At 45.8% G+C, this 26061-nt stretch overlaps 1 protein-coding gene across 2 annotated transcripts in view; it reads right to left on the reverse strand.

Annotated features, from left to right (window-relative positions):
* LOC306913465 (partitioning defective 3 homolog) overlaps positions 1 to 26061 on the reverse strand; it is a gene marked incomplete at its 3' end in the record, with an annotated part of 531789 nt that overhangs the window by 119068 nt on the left and 386660 nt on the right. For both annotated transcript variants that reach the window (XM_079490132.1, XM_079490131.1), the window contains exons 17-19: positions 24814 to 24962; positions 9996 to 10229; positions 4059 to 4251 (exon numbers count right to left, since the gene is read on the reverse strand). In XM_079490132.1, coding sequence (XP_079346258.1) covers positions 4059 to 4251; positions 9996 to 10229; positions 24814 to 24962 — 576 coding nt within the window. The remainder of the gene's footprint in view (positions 1 to 4058; positions 4252 to 9995; positions 10230 to 24813; positions 24963 to 26061) is intronic.

The raw sequence follows: 26061 nt of genomic DNA on the forward strand, positions 1-26061 counted from the left end.
TTTTTGTGTGACTGGACCATAGTACCGACAGGTACCGTAGTACCTCTGAGGACTACCCCTAGGGGTCCCGGACCCCCTGCTGAAGGCCCATGGTCTATGGACCATAGTACCGACTGGTACCGTAGTACCTCTGAGGACTACCCCTAGGGGTCCCGGACCCCCTGCTGAAGGCCCATGGTCTATGGACCATAGTACCGACTGGTACCGTAGTACCTCTGAGGACTACCCCTAGGGGTCCCATAGTACCGACTGGTACCCTAGTACCTCTGAGGACTACCCCTAGGGGTCCCGGACCCCCTGCTGAAGGCCCATGGTCTATTTAACTCGGTGTCTCCTGCCTCAGTTCTGTGCCCCTCCCCCCTTCCCCCCACCCTTTCTTTCTTTCCCTCTCTTTCATCCTACCCTTACATGAGATTCATCACGCCATCTCTCGCCCGTCTCCCCTGGCTCCGATGTTAATGCACTCCCAATCAGGCTGTCCATTAGGCGTCGCACGCCAAGCCATGCGCATTCATCAGCACCGTCCGAAAGTCACGCACCCATGCAGATGAGCTCACATTGCAGGCGGATTGCAGACTCCTTCACATCTCCTCAGAGGGGGATACACGTGAGATACATTTTAATATGTGAGGAATGTAAAAAGAAAAAGAGAAGCCTGATTTATACTTGGGTCGCGTGCCGGTGTCGCGCAACCCGAAATGATCTACAAGTTTACAACGCGTCACTCTGCACTCGTGTCGTGAACTTGTAGATTGTGTATCTTTAGTGCGGGGAGTATAAATTAAACAAGAGTGTGAGCGTGTGTGAGCCGAAACTCTTGTTGCGTGGAAATGTCCACTTCATGCAAATGAGATCACGGAGATGAGCGCATAAGAGAGGCGTTAATCTAATCGTGGGGGGAGGGGGTGGATGCACTGTGATACATCGGTGCATTCAAACTCACTCATGCAAAGTACACGCTTCGTATACGAGCTTCAACAGCTTCAAAGACCATCTCCCTAGACAGACACACACACACTCACGCACGCACACACACACACGCACACGTCTCTGCAAGAAAGTTTCCATTTGTGAATTACTGTCAAACTAACTGTCAAAAGGGAAAAGATTCATTTAAAGTGAGACATCTCTCGGTATCTCCCATTATCTCCTTCCGGGCCCGTCACGCGCACATAAAGAGTGAACCGACTAATACTCTCCAAGTGGGCTCTTTCTCCACTGCCGAGGCGTTCGTTCAGTATTACTCCATTTCTTGCCTTTTCGACTGAACAAAAAAAGTTTGCTTTTATATTATCTCCGTCGAGACACATTCGCATGGCAACTCCGCGCACCTGACATCCGTTTCGATCTCAAAACTTTCTAGACTTCTTCAGAATCACCTCTCATGTGAGGCCCGAGGGCAGAAAATGCATGCACTATGAGAGTGACACAGACACACACAGAGAGAGAGAGAGAGAGAGAGAGAGAGAGAGAGAGAGAGAGAGAGAGAGAGAGAGAGAGAGAAAGAATGAAGAGAATAGAAAGATACGTAGGGGGACTTCTACAGTATTTGTGAAGCATGCATTTGTTGGTGATGAAACGTGAGAGAGCTCTCTCAGGGACATCTCGAGGAGATGAATACATTTGTTGCAACGTGGAGAAAGTGTGCCAGATATCATCATGAGAGGAGCAGGGAGAGAGAGAGAGAGAGAGAGATAGAGAGAGAGATAGAGAGAGAGAGATAGAGAAGACTGAGCTGCGTGCTGGTTGGTTGGGGGAGGCTGCCTCCTTACGAAACGGGCCTGGAGCTCAACGCAATGGGCGAGCGAGCGAGGGGCGTCAGGGAGGGGATACTCTGCGTGCCAACTCCTAAGTGCGGCTGGCACTCAGAGATAATGAAGAGCGATGACGGGGCGGAGGAGGGAGGGAGCGAGGGCACGGCGAGGGCCGAGGGAAGGCAGGACGAGCCTGACACCTGGACCGCGGAGGACGCACCACACCGCCATGCCCCATTCAGCCACCCTGCTGCCAATAGAGCTGATTGCATGTCATCCCGGGTGCCCAACCCCGCAGCTAGAATTTACACCTTACATTTGCTAATCAAGCACACTTGTGTCCGCGCGCATGCGTGCGTGCGTGCGTGCGTGCGTGCGTGTGTGTGCATGTCCGTGTGTGTGTGTGTGTGTGTGTGTGTGTGTGCCTGTGTGTACGTGTTAATGAACATGTCCACTTCATGTTAAGTATGAATATGAGTACACGTGTGCCTGTGCATGTGCACACGTGGTTATGTATGTGTGTGTGTGTGTGTGTGTGTGTGTGTGTGTGTGTGTGTGTGTGTGTGTGTGTGTGTGTGTGTGGGTGGGTGGGAGGGGGGGGGGGGGGTAATTAGTGGGTTTTTATCACGCTGTGGGATGCAACTACAATCGGGGAAAAAAGGCTAACGCGCCAACAGCGACAGATAAGCGAGCTCTCCGACTTCCCTTCAATCATGACCCTCACAACACAAGTTGTTGTCTTTATTGTTCATTACTGAGGGCGTGTGCCGCGATACGCAAGCTAATCCCATTAAGCTTATCCGCGCAAAAACAACTTACGGGGATGATGATAACGGACCGCACCGCCTCCAAACCTTTAATATATGCCATATTAAAATGAGCACAGAGTCCAAAATAATTAATGTGGCTCCCCTTGTTAATTCCCCCCCCCCCCCTGGCGAGAACAGGTTCAGCAATGTGCTCCCTTGTCAGCCCTTAATTTAAACCCCCAGGTTGTTTATTTTCATCTTGCTTGGTTCTCCTCTGCATATTATATGACACAAGGTAAGCACTGTGGATAGGTGCAATATGAGTGTTAAATCAATAAGAGAATTCTCATAAGCTATACAGAATAGTGGCAACCATCTGAGTTTGCATAAGGCAGCCAGGGGTCTTCAACGTTTTTCAGGCCAAGGACCCCTTACTGTAGCTGAGACAGAGGGGAAGCAGGGGCTCCATGTTTCATCTACATATTTGATTCATGTTATGTGTTTGATTTAACTACCGGTAGGCCTATACTTAATCCCTCAATAGTGTATAAACCTGAGCTTTGGCTCTGTACTTGGTCTGCTGTTTTTTCACCCTGTACACCAAACCTCTTAGTCTTGCAGGAATGTACTTTTTCCTTGAAACGTTGATCTTCAGAGGGATTGATTCCTTGTACTACACAAGATACAAGCAAGTGGGTGGGGACCCATTAAGGCACTCGTGTCTGTTTCTGTCCTTAAAGATATGTCTGATCAATAAAAATATCACAACATATAAAAATGTACGAAAAACCTAGGCTTTCTCAACCACTCAATACCAATCCCGATATGAAATACAGCAAATTCCCAATAAACACTTTCTGCACACTATCCAACATCAAATATTTAATCCACTGCAAGGGATTTATATCTGAATAACAGTACTGTATATGGCTGTGAAAAAGAAATTAACGCTGGTTAACAAATGCTGAACGTGTTTGGGTGGGGAGAATGCCATGCGCACGACTATGAATAAAACATTGTCTGACATTGTCTGCCTCGACTATGCCTTGGGGAGCCCAGAGGTCGATAACCCCCCTCCTCGAACCCCTCTCACAGGGTTCAACAAGTGCCGGCGTAACCCCTGATTAGCGCTGACAACATCCTGCCAACGCATTTATATTCCATAATGTTTGTCCAAAAGGGATCACTGGAGTCGCATTAGCACAACGCGTTGTGAGCTTGTACACCTGCTATTTTCAGCAAGTGTACAATCAGCCATTACGCCACCATCAAGGCCCGCCAAAATACATTTTAGCCGACTAAATCATCTGTAGATTTAGTTGACTAAAATCTTATGATATTTAGACAACTAAAACTAGACTAACACTAAAACATTCCAGGTGACTAAAATGTGACTAAAACTAAAACTAAATATGCTGTCAAAAACAACACTGCACCCCAGGATCCTCAACCACAGTGTCCTCAACCCGTCCTGAACATCTCACCCCATGAGACTCAACCACAGTGACCTCACCTGAACATGTCACCCCATGAGACTCAACCACAGTGACCTCACCTGAACATGTCACCGAGGCCCTTCAGCACGCCCTTCTTGGACTTGCTCTTTTCCCTGTCTCGGTCCTTCTCCGGCTTCTTCTCCCTGACGCCTTTGTCCCGGTCTTTCTTCGTGTCATCCCTGGGCGGGTCGGGCAGGATGAGGTCGGCGCTGTTGGACGTCGAGCGGGTGCTTCCCTCCGTGTCCTCGTCCACTGGGAGGGGGGAGGGGGGGGGGATATACACAGACAAATAAGATAAACATAACAGTTACTAATAGGAAAGCTGAACAAGCAGGCAGGCAAAACAAACAAACTTTCATCAACCCCTGGGAGAGAGACCGTCGGAAGCGGCACACGCATGATTATTTTACTGAGTTCCTAAGTAACACTTCTGTCTATGAAGTAGTAAAGAAAAAACAAGAGCTATCAATGGAATAGCTGTGTCCCACATGGCACAGAGTCTTTGAACACAAGCACACTGAATCCATGCGCTTCATTAAAGCTGAATACATTTACTTTGAAGCTCGTCTCAGAGTCGGAGAACTTGGAGGTTACCGTTCTCTTGAACATGCAGTATGTTCACAAGCCCGACGATGTGTTTCAAACCATCGCTTTTCAGGCAGGTCACAAAGGAAAACACGCTTGGATCATCGGAGGCGTTTCTATTTTTTCCTCCAAATTCGTAGAACAACCACGAGATCCAAATTTGGATGGCGATAATGATGATACTCCTATCAATCAAGGATCATAATTTCAGTTTGAACTCATGCCGACCCAGACTTTCAAATTGAAACCAAACTCCTTGGGTGATGCCAGGGTTGATTATACCAAAAGTTTCCATCGCATCTAATCAGGGCCGATGTGTGAAATGTAATTAATCTGTCACTAATTATACATTTAAATAATCTTCGAAAAAGGCCTCGGGGGGTGAGATGGGGGGAAGGGGGAGACTTAATTGCAAATGTGCCACGCGTTTGCAATCACCGCCGCCCTTGTCTGCTCTCTCTGCAGCATGAAGTAGGACCATACTACTACATACTGCCGCAAAACAAATGTGTTTATCAGAAGAAAAATAATAAGAGCCATCATGAGTGGGGAGAGGCTGCATTCACATTTCATGGATCAACGGACGTTTTGCTTTCTTTCACAATCCGTGGAGTTATCTCGCCCTATCTTCCCTTTCAGCCTCCCTCTCTGAAAACATTACTGAAGAGGACTCTCGTCCGCAGAGCGGTGTGTGTTTGAGAGGAATAATGAGTGAGTCGCCATCTTAAGGTCTTGGATTGGGGATCGGTTTAATCACGATTTCAGGTTTGCCTGCTTATCAACCACTTAACCCATTCTGGGCGGGAACCCCTTTTGGTGTTTTAAACATTATGTTATAATTTAGCTATTGAAAAATAGCAGATCTACAAGCTCATAGCGCGCCACCGAGTGGCGCGCTACGAGCTTGTAGGTCTGCTATTTTTGAAAAATCGTAAAAATGTGGCGCAAATCTTTGAATATATATTATTTCAGAGCGAACGTTTTTAACTCAGGTCTAAATGGGTTAAGTGCAAAGGCGGCATAACGCAGATGTGAGCCACATCTGGCTATTACACTCACAGAGATTAGCACGCAGTGGTGCTAATTTAGCTATTCCGAATCCTTAACCCATTTTGACCTGAGATCAGATTCTAAAAATGTCTTCTACATCCTGACAGTTTTCTGAAAAAGCTATGTTTCTATGTCAGTCGTTCTTCGATTTTTCAAAAATAGCAGACCTACAAGCTCGTAGCGCGCCACTCGGTGGCGCGCTATGAGCTTGTAGATCTGCTATTTTTCAATAGCTAAAGCATAACATAATGCTAACACCAAAAGGGGTTACCGCCCAAAATGGGTTAATGTTGCCAAGCTGCAGATAACACGCCAAACATTGTAATCCTGGGTCTCTCAAAGGATTTCTGTGTGCGTACAGTATGTATGCATGCATATACCTGATGGTTTTTCATTCGCTCCACTAGAACAGACCTGATATGAGGGATTATACGATCGCAAGTTCATTCACCGTTTGACCCAAGTTACTCAAGGAATATGAATCTAATCAGGAAGCTGCGTGTGAAGCCTGTCCTGGACGGGGTATCCGGACGTAAAAAACGAATCCATCCACCCTGAACCAGATTCAAACCCTCAACTTCATCTTGTGGAGCCTCTCCTTTTAACTCATTCTGGACGGGAACCCCTTTTGGTGTTAGCATTATGTTATGCTTTAGCTATTGAAAAATAGCAGATCTACAAACTCATAGCGCGCCACCGAGTGGCGCGCTATGAGCTTGTAGGTCTGCTATTTTTGAAAAATCTAAGAACGACTGACAGAAACATAGCTTTTTCTGAAAACTGTCAGGATATAGAAGACATTTTTAGAATCTGATCTCAGGTCAGAATGGGTTAACTTGCACCTGCAGACTTTTCACACTCTGGCATCATGCTCATGTCATAACCATATAAGGAGATCCCAATGTATGGAGTGTGTTGTCTAACCTCAATGTGTCAAATCACTCAGCTGCTCCATATAATAATATGGGCACACTTGGGGCATGCCTATAGAGTATATGGGCATAGATGACAGAGATCTCCATATACAGTATGGTGCAATAAAGGCATACAAAGGGACTAGACAGATACATATCTCCGTATGGATATACAGTAGATGTGAGGGCTGCAGACACGAGGGCCGAACCTCTAGTGAATGAATCAAATATAAATGTTAAATTATAAAGTCCATTCAATTATAAAGACCCACATATCAGCTGCCAGCACCAATGAAGCTTGTGACAGACAAGTGCAAAATTACCAGTCTCATTCCAACAAATGAAAGAAGAGATTCTGTCCCACAGTTCAAATTGTCTCCCCCCGCCCACCAAAAAAAAAAAGAAAGAAGAAGACAAACAGAACAGTTCGTAACACAACGGGGTTGTGGGGGGGGGGGGGGGTGTACAGTGGGTGGGTGGTGAAATACATTCTGTCGGGCGGGATATCTTGCGGGGACACATTTTCCTCCAGCGAGGCAAAGCATTCTTATTTTATGTAAATAAAAGTCCCTGGAGCAAAGGACGGGAGTAGCTTATCTGTCAACTTTGACTATTAACCTCAGTGACGAGCGCCGACCGGCTGCTTTTATCTAAATTGAAAAACAGAGTTATTTGAATATCATGGCGGGTGGGGAGGGGGAGGGCGATATACCTCAGCAAGGGGGAGAGAGAAAAACGGCTGCTTTCCCCATTTTTTTTGCCGAGATAAGGCCGCGTTTAGCAGCTTGCCGACAGAGCTTATGAGAACAAAGTGTTTCGGGCGAATAATTCCCTCTTTTTCAAATGCCCCCCGCCACCCCCCCCACCCCCTTGTCCCCCGTTTTAATGGAATCCTTTAACCCATTTTGACCTGAGATCAGATTCTAAAAATGTCTTCTACATCCTGACAGTTTTCTGAAAAAGCTATGTTTCTATGTCAGTCAGTATTCTTTTAAAAAATAGCAGACCTACAAGCTCGTAGCGCGCCACTCGGTGGCGCGCTATGAGCTTGTAGATCTGCTATTTTTCAATAGCTAAAGCATAACATAATGCTAACACCAAAAGGGGTTCCCGCCCAAAATGGGTTAATGGAAGATGGAAATATATATCTGGCGATTAGGCCTGTGGTGTTGCTGTGTTATTACCTGTCACCAGACGTAAGACACCTGTCTCTCCAGACCCGCGGTATGTCTTTCTTTTTTTTTTTTTGGTCACCAAGCGCCTCGCAGAGACAGATATGCACTACCACTCCCTCAAAGAGGAAGGAAGGAACGTGTTCTTTTCAGATGGCTCTCCTCACAATGTTAATTCAGTAAGACCTGAGGCCGATTCTACAAAATCTCTACCGAATCCTAACAAGTTTCTGAAAGGTATGTCGGTGGTGCTCAAACCTTTTTCATGTCAAGCACCCCCCCCCCCCCCCCCCCCCATTTTGTGCCAGGAACCTCCTGAAGCAAAGTTTTGAGTTAGAAATGTCCGCTTTAAAAGATTCAAAGATTTGCACAAAAATAGCAGACCTACTAGCTCATAGCACGGCACAAAGTGACGCACTATGAACTTGTATATTGGAAATTTTTGAATAGCCAAAGTATAAAATATGGTTGAAGTGTTTAAAATAATTGTGACACGAGTATATTAACTACTAAAAATGACACAGATGCTTTCCCGGTGTTGATGGGTTAAAACAGACTAAGCTATATTTCTGGCCTCTGTTGCATCCCGATACACGAACCCAGAAGAAAAGATTACCTGCGCCGGGTGCCAACATGCTGTGGCACGGATACAAGAGCGGACTGTCTGTTTGTTTCCTTTATGCTTTAAGTCTTTATAAACGCTATTCCTCACACGCTGCATAGCATTTGCATTGAACCTGGCATGGCATGTTTTTGCACATTGTGACAATCGAGCTGCAACACCAGACACCCAGGGTTAAGATAAAGAGCCTTATGTTGGCTTATGTTGGTAAACATACCGTAAGTCAAGTGTACGTTTTCCCGTTGGTTGGGTGCAGTCAGTTGGAATTCATGGCCGTGCACTTTAAAGTGGCTACAAACCCCAGGGAGAACACGTTGTCTCTGTCTCGAACAATTCTACTCAACGTTAACTCTTTGAATATTAATGAGACTGTAATCTAGATGCTTATTGTCGATGTGATCTCATACAACAACAAGGCGAGCCTCTCTCCAGTAAGTGGGAGTCCCTAACCTACTTTAGTTGGGGTGAATCTTTTCATAATTGAGAGGCCTCAAAGGGAAGCATAGTTGGCCTATATTAAGCTGCCTGAAATATACATGAAGCACTACTATAATGTACGTCATTAAAAACGGAACCGGCATTCTTCATGGCATGTAAATCTTTCATTGCATGTTATTATAGCCATCAGGCTCATTATTGATAATGCAACTGAAAGGGGCCGCGTCCTCAGAGAGAGCCTTTTGAGTTGGCAGCGTCAGTCTGCTATGCATTTCAATGGTATTTCTATGGTGCGCTACTCTTCTCAGCGCCGAGCAACGCGCTCCCGAAATGCCCTGCATTCTTTGGGCGCGGAGAGGCTGACAACCCAGTAATGTACGACCCGACATTGAATCACAACCATACGCAGGGGCGTCATTTGGGGCATATGGGGCTGGCAAATGCCACCCCATAGTATTCACATTTAACCTATTGTGCATATTGTCCCCAACTCTGACCTGAGATCAGATTCTAAAAATGTCTTCTACATCCTGACAGTTCTCTGAACAAGCTATGTTTCTATGTCAGTCGTTCTTCGGTTTTTCAAAAATAGCAGACCTACAAGCTCGTAGCGCGCCACTCGGTGGCGTGCTATGAGCTTGTAGATCTGCTATTTTTCAATAGCTAAAGCATAACATAATGCTAACACGAAAAGGGGTTCCCGCCCAAAATGGGTTAATCTGTTTTCATCGCAATGGATGCCAGTCCATCGACATGTCACACGTGTTTTAGATAAGCGTTGTATGCAACCATTCATTTATTAACTACTTTCAACGTGGCATCCCTAGTTTGGGAATATCATTATAGGCGAAGAATTTCAAACTTTTACTCTTTTCGCTATTTTAGACGTGGGGACATTATACCTATGGACCTTCTATCCAAAGCGCTCCTCAGCTCAAACTGCGTTCTCTGTGGACAAGGCCCCTAATTGCATTAACTACATACTGTAAGTATAAACTAGTGCATTTGTACCCAAACATTTTAGCTTGATACTCAAAAGTGAAATGTGATGTTTCCCCAGGACCCAAACTAGTGAAAATAGCTACAAGCTCCCAACACGTCGTGATGCACACTGTATATGTGTTCTGAGCTTGTAGATGTGTTATTTTCACGACTTCTTGAATAAAACAGTGATCTAGAGCAGGCGGCTGGCTGGCTGGCTGGCTGGCCACTCACATGTCTCCATGCTGTTGTCCTCGGCTCCGGCGGCGGCGATCATGCCACACTTGTCGTACGACTTATCGATGGCGGCCCGGAAGCTCTCGTTGCAGCCGCGGCCCCGCACGATGTGGGGCCGCGGGCGGTTGCCGTCGCCGTTGAACGTGGCCTCGGCGAGCGCCGTCTGGAGGCTCTCCAGGGAACTGGACTTTTTGAGGCCCAACGACGGCCCAACGTCCTGCGGCGTGTTACCTATGAGAGGAGGAGGGGTACAGGCTTTAGTTCCGACATACTATTGATCTGAAACCTCAATCCCTAACCTAACCATAACCGCAAGCACGGGAGCAGCGCATGTCGGAGCAGCGCATTTTCGCATCGCATGTCCCCGCGCTTCGGACCTTTGGTGTGTCGGATCTGCGTGTGCACCCCAGGAGGAGACAGTGTGACGGACCACACGTGAAACACACTGTGGTGGAAAAACGTGCTTGCATGTTTTATTTAAGTAAAAGTATCAATACTCTATAGAGGGCGTGCAAGTGACATCATCATTAACCGTTTCCGTCTGTAGGACGGCTCCACAGGTCCTAGGGAACCCAATCGACGCGTTCATAGGATGTGTGTACACGTCCTAGCGCATCCTCAATGATATCAGGCGAGAGAAGAATATTCTGAATTTCTTCCTTTTTTTAAATTTTTGACTGAGACTCTAAAGCACCCGTAGCTTCGCTCTGCCTTCATATTAGCTTACCGTTCGATTAGCTGTTAGCGAGGCAGAACGAATGCCTCGTCTCTCCTAATCCAGGGCGCTCTCCGTGGTTTTGATCTGATGGATATATGTACTACGCGCTTCATTTCTGACTTCAACATGCCTCTCGTTCAAAATATGAATGCTTTGGAGCTTCTAGCGATATAATAGACTCGAGACCAAGGTAAGCTAACAAAATATTTCTCCGGTTTTCTCCGGATCGGATTGCATTAAATGACATTATACTCACTTTGCCACTCACTTTATGCATGCGCATACCCTCTGTTGTAAAAACAGTCTGTTCAAAATGTGCTTGATTAAAAGTACAAGAGCACTCATTTTGCAAGTTTCCGAATGTATAAAAACCTTTGGAAATAGTAGAACTACAAGCTCAGAAAGCATCACATCGCTACGCGTTGTGAGCTTGTAGATCTGCTATTTTCAAATCGCCAAAATATCTAGGAGGCGGAAATGGTTACTGGCTAGTGTATGTTTTGTAATAATGTAAATCTACAAAGTAACTATAGTAATTAATCATTTTAAAATAATTGTACAATAAAAGTACCATATCTGCGGCTGAGATGGTAAATATGTAGATAGTTACTTTCCACCCCTGTAAACACACTGTATCAAGTTCAAGATCGCACAGATTATGCGTCAATGCATCATTCACGTTTGGCTAGTTTCCTATACGAGTGATGTAACATGGCGCATGCTTGCCTAAGACAGAAGCAAAGAGGTGGACGTACCACAATTAACTTTAGAAAACAAATGATGCCACTCCATAGTCAATGAGGTGTGAGGAGTATTATATATTTGCTTGGCGGAGAAGATAATTCAGCCTTTGTCTGCACGTTAACAAATTAATCCATTTAGGCCTGACCTCAAAATTTAAAAAAATGTTCTAAATCCTCCAGTTTTCTGAAATAAATATTTTCACGATTTTTCAAAAATAGCAGACCTACAAGCTCGTAGCGTGCCACTCGGTGGCGCGCTACGAGCTTGTATATCTGCTATTTTTCAATAGCTAAATTACACAAATCAAAAATTCTATTGGTCAACTGCCCCCTTACAGGTCAATTTCTATTGGTCAACTGCCCCCTTACAGGCCCATTTCTACATTCTCACAGTTATGAACTCTCAGGAATATCACGCGTGCACGGTAATGGTCTCTTTACTCAGTGAGAACAAAGACCACCCATGGAGTTAGACGACATACCGTTGCTCATGGACCAAAAAAGCGACAGCGACACAAAATGGGTGACACCCATTCATTTCAGTAGAGGTACACGCCACGCAATGTGTATCAATTATGCAAAGTATAAATGCAATTAACATGCAAATTATAAATAAACATAACACAAATGACAGGCTGTCACAACTCAAATGGCTCTCTTGTGCTTTGGGCAATTAGAGCCACCCGTGTTTGTTCATCACCCATGTAAGACAATGTACACTCCCTTATAAGAAATGGGGGGTCCTGGAGCTATAGGGGATGAGACAGGCTGTGTAGATCAAGCCCCCAGGACCGCAGGGGATTATTGGAGGCATAGAAGCCTGGTGGCCAAATCTAGTATTGCAAGACTTCCGCGTGTAGAGCACTACTGCGCAAGCTTCTATCGTCTGAAATGCTAGTGCGCTCTGCTCTATTGACTCCAACGCTGGAACCAAACCAGGAAGTATTTCCGGGTGCTTCATGCGCTGGTGAGCAACTTCATTGAAATGAATAGGGCATAGGGCCGTCCGTGCTGTATATTATTTATAAGATGGCCGAATGTTGAAGAGTCAACTTCCTGATTTTCTCAATAGTTGCTGGAGGCTGGGGTTTGTGGGTGTTACTAGTTACTGTTTAGGCTACAGCCTACGTAAAGTGGAATGGACTCAGGTACAGGTTCTGGTGGGGACCAAGCCAGCTGCTTGATTTTGAAGGCAAGCGAAAGCTTTCAATTGTAAACTTTGGCAGAGGAAACCATGGGTGAGAGTTGATAGTACAGATCTATTCGCTTTTAGCAGTGCTCTGTGGCTCTCTGAGGACTATGCAGGTGTTGAGAGAGACAGACAGACAGACAGACAGACAGACAGACAGACAGACAGACAGACAGACAGACAGACAGACAGACAGACAGACAGACAGACAGACAGACAGACAGACAGACAGACAGACAGACAGACAGAGCTCCATTGTCTCTTCTTCTATGAGTCCACCCCCGCAGAACCCCATCCACATGCGTGCATGCGTGTGGGCTGCTGTTTTTTACATGTGTGACTGCACTTGGTGTAAGCAGCAGCCGCACCTCCCACACCACTTCTTATTGGTTGTCCCGAGAATGTTGTTGAATGTGGTCTCGTCTCTATTTTACGCACGCACGCACGCACGCACGCACGCACGCACGCACGCACGCACGCACGCACGCACGCACCAGCATTTTAGGACTACGATTTTATTCATGCCATTTCCCCAAATCTTTTACAATTATTAACCGTAAGCCTAAAAAGAGGACCAGGAAAACAGTCCTCACAATATCCATTTCAGGCGCACGCGCGCACTCACGCGCGCACACACACACACACACCGTGCTGGTGTCAACCGTCATCAATAAGGCCCCCTGACTTGTTTGAAGGGCTCTAAATGGAGCGTGGAACCTTGGCTGCTGGGTTCACGCAGGCAGCAGATCTCTTGGTGGAAGGACCACACGTCGTCCAAACACAGATTAGGCTGAGAAAATAAACCCCCATCACTGGAAGAAAACAATTACCAAATCTGTTGGCCTTTTTTCATTGAATAACTCCCTCTTCAAACAAACGTGTAGTTTCCATAAAAGAGACAGACAGAGAGCTACTGTATAGAACAGTGGTTCCCAGACTGGGGTCATTACGTAAGAAAGAGGCAATCAGCTTAGACGTACTTGTGACTGAGCTTGCAGTTTGGAACCGAGTCAAACTAAATGTAATGCCCGTATACAATTCCAAGCAGGGCCGGATTAACACCTCTGAGGGCCCCTGGACACTGAAGCTCGAAGGGCCCCCCTTCACGTGCGCGCAACATTTTTGCTGTTTCAGAGCCGTTTTGGGGCAGTTTTATGCCGTTATATTGGCCTATTTCCGGTCGCCTATCCCCCCCAGAGTGACAGCCAATCTAGTGCATTGTTGCTGCTTGTTGCACAATTGCACTTTTCAGCTGCCCTTCTCACCAACAATAAAACACTAATCTTTTTAGACACCATTTATTTAATTCGGATTAGCAGGGACATTTTCTGTGGAGCTTTTTTTTTTTTTTGTGGCCCCTGGTGCCCAAGGGCCCCTGGGCACGTGCCCAAAGTGCCCATATAGTAGATCTGGCCCTGATTCCAAGTGCTTGTCAGGGTGGAGGGGTCCTCGGTTAAGATATTATTATTTTGGGGGGTCGCAGCCTTAAAAGTTTGGGAACCCTTGGTAGGACATAGGTTTTTTAACAGCTATAGCAGTAATTCTCAACTATTTTAATTTCAAGCATGTCCAGCATGTGATATGCATGTCCCGAATCTGACACCAGATCTCTGTGATCTCTGAGAGTGTACAAATAGAACTAAATGGACCTGTTAGGGTCCATTTGCTTCCATTTGTACGCTCTCAGAGTTACAGACACACAAGGGTATATTTGGTTCCTATCAAGCATATGGCTGGGGGACCCCCTGGAACCACCTCAAGGACCCCACTTTGAGAACCACTGGTATAGGACACAGTAGAAACTGTAAGAAGACAAAGGGGGGACAACGTTCCAGCACCTTACAGTAATCCTCATATGCTGCCACTGTTATCATAGTGCTACTGGTTGGCAGTTCATCTCCACCCTCTGGCTCAGCCGCTCGGCTAATCTCTCCCTGATCCTTTAGACAAGCAAAACCGGCACCAGCTCCGCTAGCGATTAGCCAGCAATCTGAGCCGCAAAGATCAAACAAAGACACGCCCATCTAAAGTGGCTATAATCGCAGAGGACATGTAATGACAGAAATGGACAGAGGAATAGAACTAGGTAATATAGTATAGACTAGTATTCCCTTTTTGTAGAACAAAGGAAAGGAGGATTTCATACGCAAACCCATGCCAAGCGGTGCACCACTATGTAGCATGTAGCGCCCTGACCTTAAGGCCTTTTACACATGCACAATGATGAATAAACCATAGCAATGTAATACCCGGCATATGTTGCATCGAACATACTCATATGCATTATGTACTGTATATTTCACTGTATATCACCCTACTCTCTGAGCTGAATTAAACAACTGTATTCATCTACCGTTGTGGAAGCTCAGAAGAATCAACCTGGTTCATGATAAAGATAATTTCACTTTATCAATGTATGAATGAATGAACCATTGTAAAGCGCTTTGAGCACTTGGAAAAGCACTATAAAAATGCAATTCATTATAAATGTACTCAACAAACAGTTGTGCCTGAAAAATATTTTCAGGCAAATGAATCACATACTAAAATCCCTGCAGGTGTGTATGGACCTCGACATGTCGGAGAGGATATCCGAGTTGGCGTCCGGCGCAGCAGCGCTATTGGACGGGTGACCGCTTCTCTATATAATCCACGGCAGCCTGGGGCAACGGAGGTCATGGTATAGGACCGAGAGGTCAACAGTTAGCAAGTTGGTGCTGGGTTTCCACTGCCCTTTTTTACACGCCACTCTGCCCTCGTTCCGTCAATGTTAATGAAAAACTGCGGGGGGTCTCGAGGGGGGAAAAGGCCACCCCCGGCGCCCACCCAAGATACCACTCGTGATAAAAAACCAACACCAATCCTATACCGCAACATATCCGATAGAGAAAGGCGGTTTTTCTTTTAATGTGTGCCGTCAGGACAGTAAAATGAAACTTTACTGTGTGCTGGAAATGTCACAGGGGGTCAAGAGCTCTCTGGTTGCAGGGATAGAGCATCAAATCTAACGCTCGGGGGAGAGACGTCGGGATGTGGATTACCACACCTCTTTTATTTGTCAATGAAGGTTATACTGCCTTATTAGAACAACTGTGTCCCGAGCGGGACATTTATTCAAGGAGCCATCTTGTTACACGAAGGACGCGGAAAGGACGGGCGGACGGACAATAAATTAATGAAAGAAAACCCCCCAAAAAAACATTCTGACAAAAAAAGAAAGAAAAAGAAAACAGGCACAGACACGACGTCGTCAGGGGGTTTAGAACTAGAATATTTCAGTACGCGGATGTGGATGAGACTCAATCAAACATGTCCAAATGCCATGCAAATTTGGGGCTTTGGGAAGCAGCACGTGTAAAGCCTGCCAACAGAAGAGAGAGAGAGACAGAGAGAGAGAGAGAGAGAGAGAGAGAGAGAGAGAGAGAGAGAGAGAGAGAGAGAGAGAGAGAGAGAGACACCGAAGCCAGGGTGCTATGTTTGACACAAAGGGGGATTGCCAAGATAGAAGCTGCTGCACCATGCAACAGTTCAAGGCGAACACAAATGACATCTGCCACACTTCGGAGGCAAGGCATTATCCTCTCCTCCTTTCGGCTCCGCTCAGTATTCTGCAACGCAACACCCCCCGATCTCCACCCCCACCCCCCGCCTCAGCCCCATCATTGTCTCTGGTTGGAATGTCTGAGAGAACGAAGAGAGAGAGAGAGAGAGAGAGAGAGAGAGAGATGGCTGCCCATCTTATATTTTCCACCTGAACCAACCGCGGTTTCTCCTGGGAGATTTTTGACGGACAGTTTTCAGTATGCCAGTCTATTATGTGATTCCTATCACACAGCAGAAGCCAGGTCCTCACCACCAGACCAACCCCCCCCACCCCGACACACACACACACACACACACACACACACACACACACACACACACACACACACACACACACACACACACACACACACACACACACACACACACACACACACACAGTTATCCAAATGGATGAAAATACATATTTCTCCTCCCCCATTGCAAACAGGGCGCAGCTTTGTCACTCCTCACACGTCTGGAGGAGAAATGAAAATCATACACGCTAAAAATTAAACGCATAAATTGGACAAGACAAGGGGATGGGGGGAGGGAGGGAGGGAGAGTTTGCGAATGCAACAGGAATGTTATTAGGGCTGGAAAAACATGAACAATACAAAAAAAGAAAAAGGAGGGGGAAAAAAGCCCCCAATGTGTTTCCTCACATAAGACGGAGGCCAAAAAGGCAACCCGGGACAGCTAATTGGAGAAGAGCGATTGCCATTAAACGTTAAAAGGGGGAAGGTATGGCAAACTCCATGAATAAATCAGCGATGGTTATTACAGGTCCAGGAAGCCCATAGTATAATTAGAGCCGCTGAAACCGCGCTCCCTCAGCCATTATTCACCACTGGGCCCTTTAGCATGTAAAGATCTGTGTACCGACAGGGCTTCCATTACACATCATTTATTCAGAGCGGCCGGGTGCCTTAAGCAGGGCGTTAAAAGGGTAATTAAGCTAAAAATAGTCTCCTCCCCGAGGTGGCCGGGAGGGGAAGGCCACGTCCAGGTGTCCCCAGGCGGAGGTGAGGGTCGGCCCGGGCTCCTATAGTCTGTCTGTCTATGCCAAGGCCTGGATCATTAGCCCGACAGAGGACGTCCTCCGTGTTCGCTGAGGAATCGGCGCCAAGCCCAATGCAGGCTTATTGGCGAACGTGTGACGGTGTCATCATTAAAGGGGATTTTTCACTTTGTTTTGGCGGAAAGTCTTTAACTTGGATGATTCAGTATATTACTATATTTATATTAATTTTATCAGACACGCCCCCTTTCTATACAAACCCATTGTAACTTATTAAAACACCATTTTATTTCATGATAGATTCATCGAAAACACCCGTCCTGGGTTCTGGTGACTGACATTGTCCTTCTAATGCATGAGGGGGCCTATAGCCCCAGTATGTTCCCTCAGCACTACACTCATTCTGTAGCTTCGAGATGAGGTCACACCCACGGCACCTTCCACTGCGGTTCAGAAACGGCTTCTTACCCTTTTCTGCACAATGAATCCAAAAAGTGCCATGAAAGTTTTACACTAATTCAAACTTAGGAGATGCCAAGAAAATCCAAGTTTAAACGGTTAAACGAGCGTTTAAATCGGTTGTTTAGTCAGCCACTTCCATGTTTATCAAGGAAGTCGTGCGTGTGCGCATGCATGTTGAGTGAACTGAAGTCAGTTGGAAAATGTAATTCCATATTCTACCAGGCTAAAGCTTTTCAACTTCCTCGAAAAACATGCTAAACAACCGATTTAAACGCTCGTTTAACCGTTTAAACTTAGATTTTCTTGGCCATTCCTAAGTTAAAATTAGTTTAGCACGCTAGTAGCCCTTCACTTTTTGGATTCATTGTGCAGAAAAGGGTAAGAAGCGTTCCTTGTGGAAACATGCACCGTTTCCGAACCGCGGTGGGAGGTGCCGTGGGTGTGACCTCATCTCGGAGCTATACAGAATGAGCGTAGTGCTGAGGGAACATACTGGGGCTAGTGGGGGCCATGTTATTTCAAATACCCTTTTCATTTATTCATTTCATTTTTGAGTGGTGCAACCACTCCAAGGAACAGCAATGTCCGTGTCAACCGTGTGTTCATGTTTGTGTGTGTGTTTGTGTGTGACTATGAGCACCAGTACCAATGAGTACCAAAAGGGGCGCTGTTGTGCCAGAAACAGAGAGAGAGAGATAGTGCTGCACTGTTGCCTGCTAATGAGAGAGAGGGGGGGGGGGGGGGGGGGGGGGGATTTGCACCACTCAGTTCACACAGGTGTGATTTTTTTCATACAAGCTCATAGATTTCGTTGCTGCTGGGCAGAAACCTCTTATCTCCATATTTTTACTTTTTGTGTTATTTTCGTAATTTAATGATTGATCACACTACAGCGTCACACAAACGTATCCGGGCAAGATCGAAAAGCGCGGCACGAAATGACACATTTCAGACTTGCGGATCTGCTACTTTGGATACTTTGGAATTTGAATCCTGAAAAGTATCGTTTTTGGACATATGAGGTTTTCACCCGACAGAGACGATTATGTAGCGCTTCTATGGATTGCATTCTTTCAGACTGCTTCAGATTATCTGAATTATCAAGTTGAAAACGTGGATACGCTGTGAGCCTGCATGCTCTCATTTTACACTGGATCAATCCAAGGACATCTGTTCTTGTTTCTCCCTTTTCTGTTGGAGCTACTGGGACCCGTGACACGCACACATTGTTCCTACACATTAATCTAATGCAGTGGTTGTTGTGCACATATGACATGGCTTGTTTATGTGTTCTAAGCTGCACCGTTGGCCATGTTTGCCCTAGCAGGATATTTAAATAATAATAATAGCTCAACAGGCTGAGAGACTTGGGAAATAGCACTCTAGCCAGAATAACGAATGCTTTCTTCCATCCACATTGACTGTGGAACAAGCACAGTGACACGGGTTCTCAGATCAGCTGCCAAGTGGCCATACAACACCCTGGCTCTCCCTCTATAAGCCATATGCGATTGCAGCCTGCGAGACACAATTGAGCAGCCCGCATACCCCTGTCATAACTTAGAAATTGCAAAGTTGCGAAATTGAAAGAGAGAAAAAGAGATAAAGGGACAGGCAGTGTGTGTGTGCGTGCGTGTGTGCAACTGTAAAAGCAGGGAGAAGGAACATGGGAAGAGGTCTACTGTAGGAGGAGACTGTAACAACCAAAGCTTTGAATTAAAATGACTCATTTTCATTTTAATTTTCAATTGATGTCATTGATGATGTCATCAAGATGTGTTTCACCATGTTAATGGTTTTTTTCAGACCTCCAGTTCTAGGAAACACAGAATGGGGGACTTGTTTTTATTATTTCCACACAACAGCTCTAAGGTATATTAATGACATAGTAAAATGTTGAAAATGAATGGAATTCCCCTTTAAGTGGTTGTTTCTGAACTTATTTGCAAAGATGTGTGACCATTTGTTCTTGATTCATTTAATGCACAGGACCACAATGGAAAGAAAGAGAGACGGACATATGTTAAAGAGCTTTAGGATAGTGGCCTAAATGGTAGCGATATTAGACCCCATGGCCACGTCTCTCAGCTCTCTCAAGGGGAAACAGCTACAATGTGTTACTATACACTATATTAGTCCCAGCCATGTTGCTGCATGTCCCATTCTACCTCTCCCCTTTCATCCCTACACTCAATCTAGCTCCCAATCTAAATGGAATTGAACCGTGGGGGTGTCTGGGGCAGTTTAGCATATTTCAACAGCGATGGGATTCAGAGTCATGAAACCCAATATGCTGATCTGATTTGGGGGAGACTGAGCACCTGAAATGAGATTAAAAGGACGGAGAAAAGTGTTGAGGGAAAGAATGAAACTGCCGATTCCATTTGGTAAAACACGACTGGTTCAACATGCAAAGAGTTGATGATCAAAGAGCTTGAAAGACTACTGTAGATGAAATAAAGATATGCTCTGGCTGCTAGCTCAACAAGCTGGGAAGGTAGCGTCATAGATTGGGTATATGTGGTGCGCCGCCCAGCCCCCCTCTCCCCCTCCCCCGATCCAGTTATTATGCTGGCCTGTGGCACAGTCCCAAGAAAGAGAAATCCTAAATAAGACAAGACAAAGAAGACTAGACTGTATAGCACAACAAGAAGTTAATCACAAAGGGAGGGCATAGAAACTATAAACACACACATAGACAACCCAAAAAACACAAAACAACACGTGAACATAGCATAGGAGTCCTCTACAGTGAAAAGGTGGGTCTTAAGCATTTTTTTAAAAGTCCCTAGGGTGGGGTCTTTTTCCAAAGACTCTGAAAAATGGGACCCAGTGCCTCCCTGCTTGGCACTCAGCATCAAGGGTCGGATTGGGGGTAAGTCCCTGCAACATACTAGCGTCATGTCCAGGTTGTTTACTTAGTACATCATGTCCAGGGGGTGTACTTGTACATCAAGCTGCCTCACGCTACAGAAACAGGAGATAGGCTCCTGCCCTATGGGCCTCATGGCTCGGCAAGGCTTACTAGGTTGGGGACAGCTCTGATCCTCAAAGGGAGTTTGTTGGCAACTTCGGTGCCAACACAGCAAAGGCACGGTCACCAGTCCTTACTGTGCTAGACCGTGGAGTCTTAACACAACTGACTGCCAGATGGACCTGAATGTATAATAGTCTGCTAATCAATCACACAACTCAAGCCGAAATACTGGGTGTTCACCATCACTTGATTTCAACACTAGATTGTGGTATTTGCTGCCATCTTTTTGTGAACTCTATCATGGTTTGCAAATGTGAAGCATGCATGCAAGTGACAGCTATCAAAGTTAGTACTAGGTAAAACAATATCAACAAGGAAGTCATTTTTCTGTTCTTTCAAAGATTGAAAGGTATTGTGTATTAACACGGATATCTGCCAGTAACAAATGTGTTTCAAACTCAAAGAGCAAGTTGGAGGGAAGGAGGGAAACAAAACTAATGTGCTGAACAATTCCACAGATGACTATCATGTAGCACAGGGGTGGGCAACTTTGACGATGGAGAGGGCCACTATATTTCCACACTCACTCCCTAGGGCCATATATTACTGTCGTCGCAAAAATAGCCGATCTACAAGCTCAAAACGCGTCGCGCTGCGACACGTTTTGAGCTTGTAGATCGGCTATTTTTGCTATATTCGAATTGAAATGTTGAATTATTTTTTACTATTTTTGAATTGGAATCCTGTAATTTCAAATGCCTTTTAATTATACTTGTGTTGAAGCAATGAGCTACTAATTTAGACTGAAGTAATTAAAGCGGGTCATGTTTGCATGTTGTGGAATTGTAAACAGCTGAAACCAATATTATTTCAGTATCCTGACATTAACCTGAGGGCCACATTAAGTGAAGGTGGGGGCCGCATGTGGCCCCCGGGCCGCCAGTTGCCCACCCCTGATGTAGCACAATGAGATAAGTGACAACATCAATGAAACCACCATTTTCCTAGCTGTAACATTAGGACATGGTTATCGCATAGTGAAACATTGCCGTCATAAACTAAAAAATACATTCGCTTTTTGTAAACAGCAGTGTTTTCCCCCTAACTAATCACATTTAGGAGGATAGGCTGACGCCACTTTGGCACAATTAAGAAGCCTTTCTGATTGAATGCCTTGATAAAGTGTGCATTACACAACGACGACAACTCAATCACAGGGCTCTTACCATATCCTCTCATATTCTGCTCACTTCCTGCATGCAATAATATGCATTTAGTTTTAATTGCCAGATAGCGGCTAAGATTCTATTGAGCTAACTGGTAACTGGAACGAAACCTAACCTAATCCAACTATCGGCTTTCGCCTCTTTAGCAGCACTTTGGCAGTGACCGCTGGAAAAGTTATGGTGGCACTCGTTGTGACTTTGTAAAGTTTGTGTGTTGCTTGGTAGAGGGCATGGCCAGCGGTGTGTGTGTGTGTGTGTGTACGAGGAGAGCGAGCTCTGGGCTCCTGGAGGATTAGAGGTGGCTGTGATCCGTTATGATTAGCCAGTGATCCGCAAGCAGCAGTAGCGTCTGCTCCTACCACCCACCCCCCGCTGAAACAGAGCTCTGGGCTCTCCTCGCCATCCTCTCTACCCTGGATGCATGCAGGCCTGTGTGTGTGGGTATGCACGTGTGAGAAGATGGGGTGTATGGTCGTGTATGGATTAAAGCAAAATAAAATCTCAGATTGATGCTTTAACCTTTGCTTTTATATGAGATATCCGAGACTATTAAAATGTTATCGAAGATGAACCTATTGCTAGTTTGACGCCTTCAAATGCTCTAATCTTAAAATAATAGCCAAAAATTGCCTATAACTACAAGCTCTCAATGTGTTGCAGACAGGGTGTCAAAGTTGAGCTCTGTGCTTAAACATGGGTCAATGTGACAGTGTGGCTGTGGCTTGTTATCCACTACGAGGGTGGCACCCAGCTTGCTGTGCTGATGGGGTGCGCACGTTTATCTGACACACCAAAGGTCCGACATGCGGAAATCAACCGTCGTTCCCGACATGCGTTGGTCCGACATGCGTTGTATCGTGCTTGCGGTTAGGGTCTGGTTAGGCGTAGGTTGTCGGTTTAATGAATGTCGGACCTTTGGTGGCAGCGGTGGCCGAACGGTTTGCGGAGCGGTCTTGATACCGGAAGGTCGCCAGTTCGTATCCCCGGACCGGCACGTTAAAATTACCACCGCTGAAGTGCCCTATTTTGCCAAAGTAACTGTGTGAAGGACAGTCAACCTGATGTCTGTGTTACAGTGGATCACATTTCTCTGTGTCCTTTGTCTTCTAAGCATGGGCCTTTGTGGTGCCCGGGGCTATACGACCCGTTTCGGTGCCCCCTTACTTGCAAAACTCCAGTCTTTTTTTTGTCTTCACCCTTCGCCCGTGCATTAAAGCATGGCCTGTCTTCTAGTGAGATCAAGCTCATTATTCACAGTGAAACAGTATGTGGCGTGGGCAGCTAGTGTTCGATGTCCTGGGGGGAATGGAGGGGATCCATGGCTCTGCTTTTCATCCCCTCTCTCTGGTCATTCATTGTCATTGTCATGGTGGCTTATATATGTTTTAATCCCTGCTTCTGGTCACACTAAATTAAATACATGGATTTCCTTTTCAGAAATGAAGAACGTCTGATATTTAGGCTACGTTTGATAATGTCACAAGTTAACATGAATTAAAAATGTATGTTAACTGCATCAACCCTATGGTGTCCCAATTGTGGGAAAAGCAAAACAACAAATAAACATAAATGCATAGCCGATCTACAAGCTCACAATGTGTCGCACGCATCACAACATGTTGTGAGCTTGTAGATCGGTTGCTGCTTGCCGAAATATTTGAGGCTTAAGTGATAATATTTTTTGTTTTTACAAATGGGTTTTTACAAATAGCCTATGTCTGAGCAGTCCAGTACTTTGCAGGAACACGCAGTATGTGACCGCTCTTTCATACTGTTATCACCTACCTAGGTCCATGCTCTTGGACTAGCATTGTGCTAACACAGGTCTACTTAGGTCCATGCTGTTGGACTTGCAATTGTGCTAACACCTACCTAGGCCCATGCTGTTGGACTTGCATTGTGCTAACACCTACCTACAGTTGGGTGCCACCGATATTGTCCCTTATCATTTGACCCATTTAGGCCTGACCTCAAAATTTAAAAAAAATCCTTCTAAATCCTCCAGTTTTCTGAAATAAATATTTTCACGATTTTTCAAAAATAGCAGACCTACAAGCTCGTAGCGCGCCACTCGGTGGCGCGCTATGAGCTTGTAGATCTGCTATTTTTCAATAGCTAAATTATAACATAATGTTTAAAACACCAAAAGGGGTTCCCGCCCAAAATGGGTTAACTGTCCTTTTGCGCAGATCACGCAAACCTCAGCAAAAAGAAAAGGACAATATCGATGGCCTCCAACTGTAGGTCCATGCTGTTGTACGTGCATTGTGCTAACACTACCTAGGTCCATGCTGTTGGACGTGCATTGTGCTAACACCTACCTAGGTCCATGCTGTTGGACGTGCATTGTGCTAACACCTACCTAGGTCCATGCTGTTGGACGTGCATTGTGCTAACACCTACCTAGGTCCATGCTGTTGGACGTGCATTGTGCTAACACCTACCTAGGTCCATGCTCTTGGACTTGCATTGTGCTGACACCTACCTAGGTCCATGTTGTTGGACTTGCATTGTGCTAACACCTACCTAGGTCCATGCTGTTGGACGTGCATTGTGCTAACACCTACCTAGGTCCATGCTCTTGGACTTGCATTGTGCTAACACCTACCTAGGTCCATGCTCTTGGACTTGCATTGTGCTAACACCTACCTAGGTCCATGCTGTTGGACGTGCATTGTGCTAACACCTACCTAGGTCCATGCTGTTGGACGTGCATTGTGCTAACACCTACCTAGGTCCATGCTCTTGGACTTGCATTGTGCTAACACCTACCTAGGTCCATGCTCTTGGACTTGCATTGTGCTAACACCTACCTATAGGTCCATGCTGTTGGACTTGCATTGTGCTAACACCTACCTAGGTCCATGCTCTTGGACTTGCATTGTGCTAACACCTACCTAGGTCCATGCTCTTGGACTTGCGCGTCTTGATGATGTCTAGTTGAGCGGCGTCTGCGAACTGCTTGGTGCGTTTCTCTGACATGCTCTGGCGGCCGAAGCCCTCGCGTTGGAACGACCCGTCTGGGTCCATGTCCGGACTGAGGGAACTAGAGAGGAGAGAGAGAGAGAGAGAGAGAGAGAGAGAGAGAGTTAGGACATACAATAAATATATATACAATATGCGACACAAGGGGGCAATGGGGCATTTAATTGGTCATGTATGGAAGAATGACAGCGAGAGAATAGCGAATAACAATTCAGTAGTCAGCCTCACAATACATTTGTTACATAAACAAAATGAGACAATGTGTCTCTCAATGTGAGACACACTATTAACCTACATCAGCTTAAGTACATTGTGTTATAATCGTATGTAATACACACCACCTGCCCACCTTAAACATGAACACAAACGCACATGCGCAAGCACACATATGCACGCAAGCACGCACGCACGCACGCACATAAAGTTCCACATACACACATTCAATCAGTAGTGAATATTGTAATCAAATCAAGGACATCTCCACTCCCTCCTTCACAGGGATCAGGAGAGGGTAAGAATAAGGGGGGGAGGGGGGTGTGGAGGGTGCTGAGTGTGTGCCAGGGTCACGGCCCACTCAATATCCCCCTCCGTATGTCCGAAGCATGAGGCCCACCTCAGCAGCGTCTATCGCTGTCTGGATCTTAATTGAAAGTATTGGAGGAGGTGGACAGAGCGGGGGGCTGTGAGAGGTGACCACCTCTATTTGCATAATGACGAACCGTTTGCAATTAAGGAGAAGAAAAATCTTCCGGCAAAGACAGAAGGGTGGTAGAGTTGAGGTTCTGATTATGAACTCTGATAAATGCGGACGCACATTCTCCATCAGCCCCTAGTGCAGATCCACATCTGCTACTTTGTATGCTTTTACATGTGTGACAATAATAGTGTGATCAAGTAGGGCGTTGCCGTTAATCTATGAAAACAACGGAAAAGTCAGAATATAGAGATACGAGGTTTCTGCCCGACGGCAACGAAACGGTATACACACATTATGATGTACAGGAGAGCACACACACACATGTACAGCACAGTGTGGCGAGGTGCGCTTGTTTGATGCACGCGTGCCTGTACATGTGCGCATGGTGTAAGTAGGCTATATATACTGTAACTACAGTACACGTGTAGCATGAGCGTCAGCTCCTGATTCCCTGGCATTTATC

This window comes from Electrona antarctica, assembly GCF_951216825.1.
Source record: "Electrona antarctica genome assembly, chromosome: 20".
Lineage (NCBI taxonomy): Eukaryota > Metazoa > Chordata > Actinopteri > Myctophiformes > Myctophidae > Electrona > Electrona antarctica.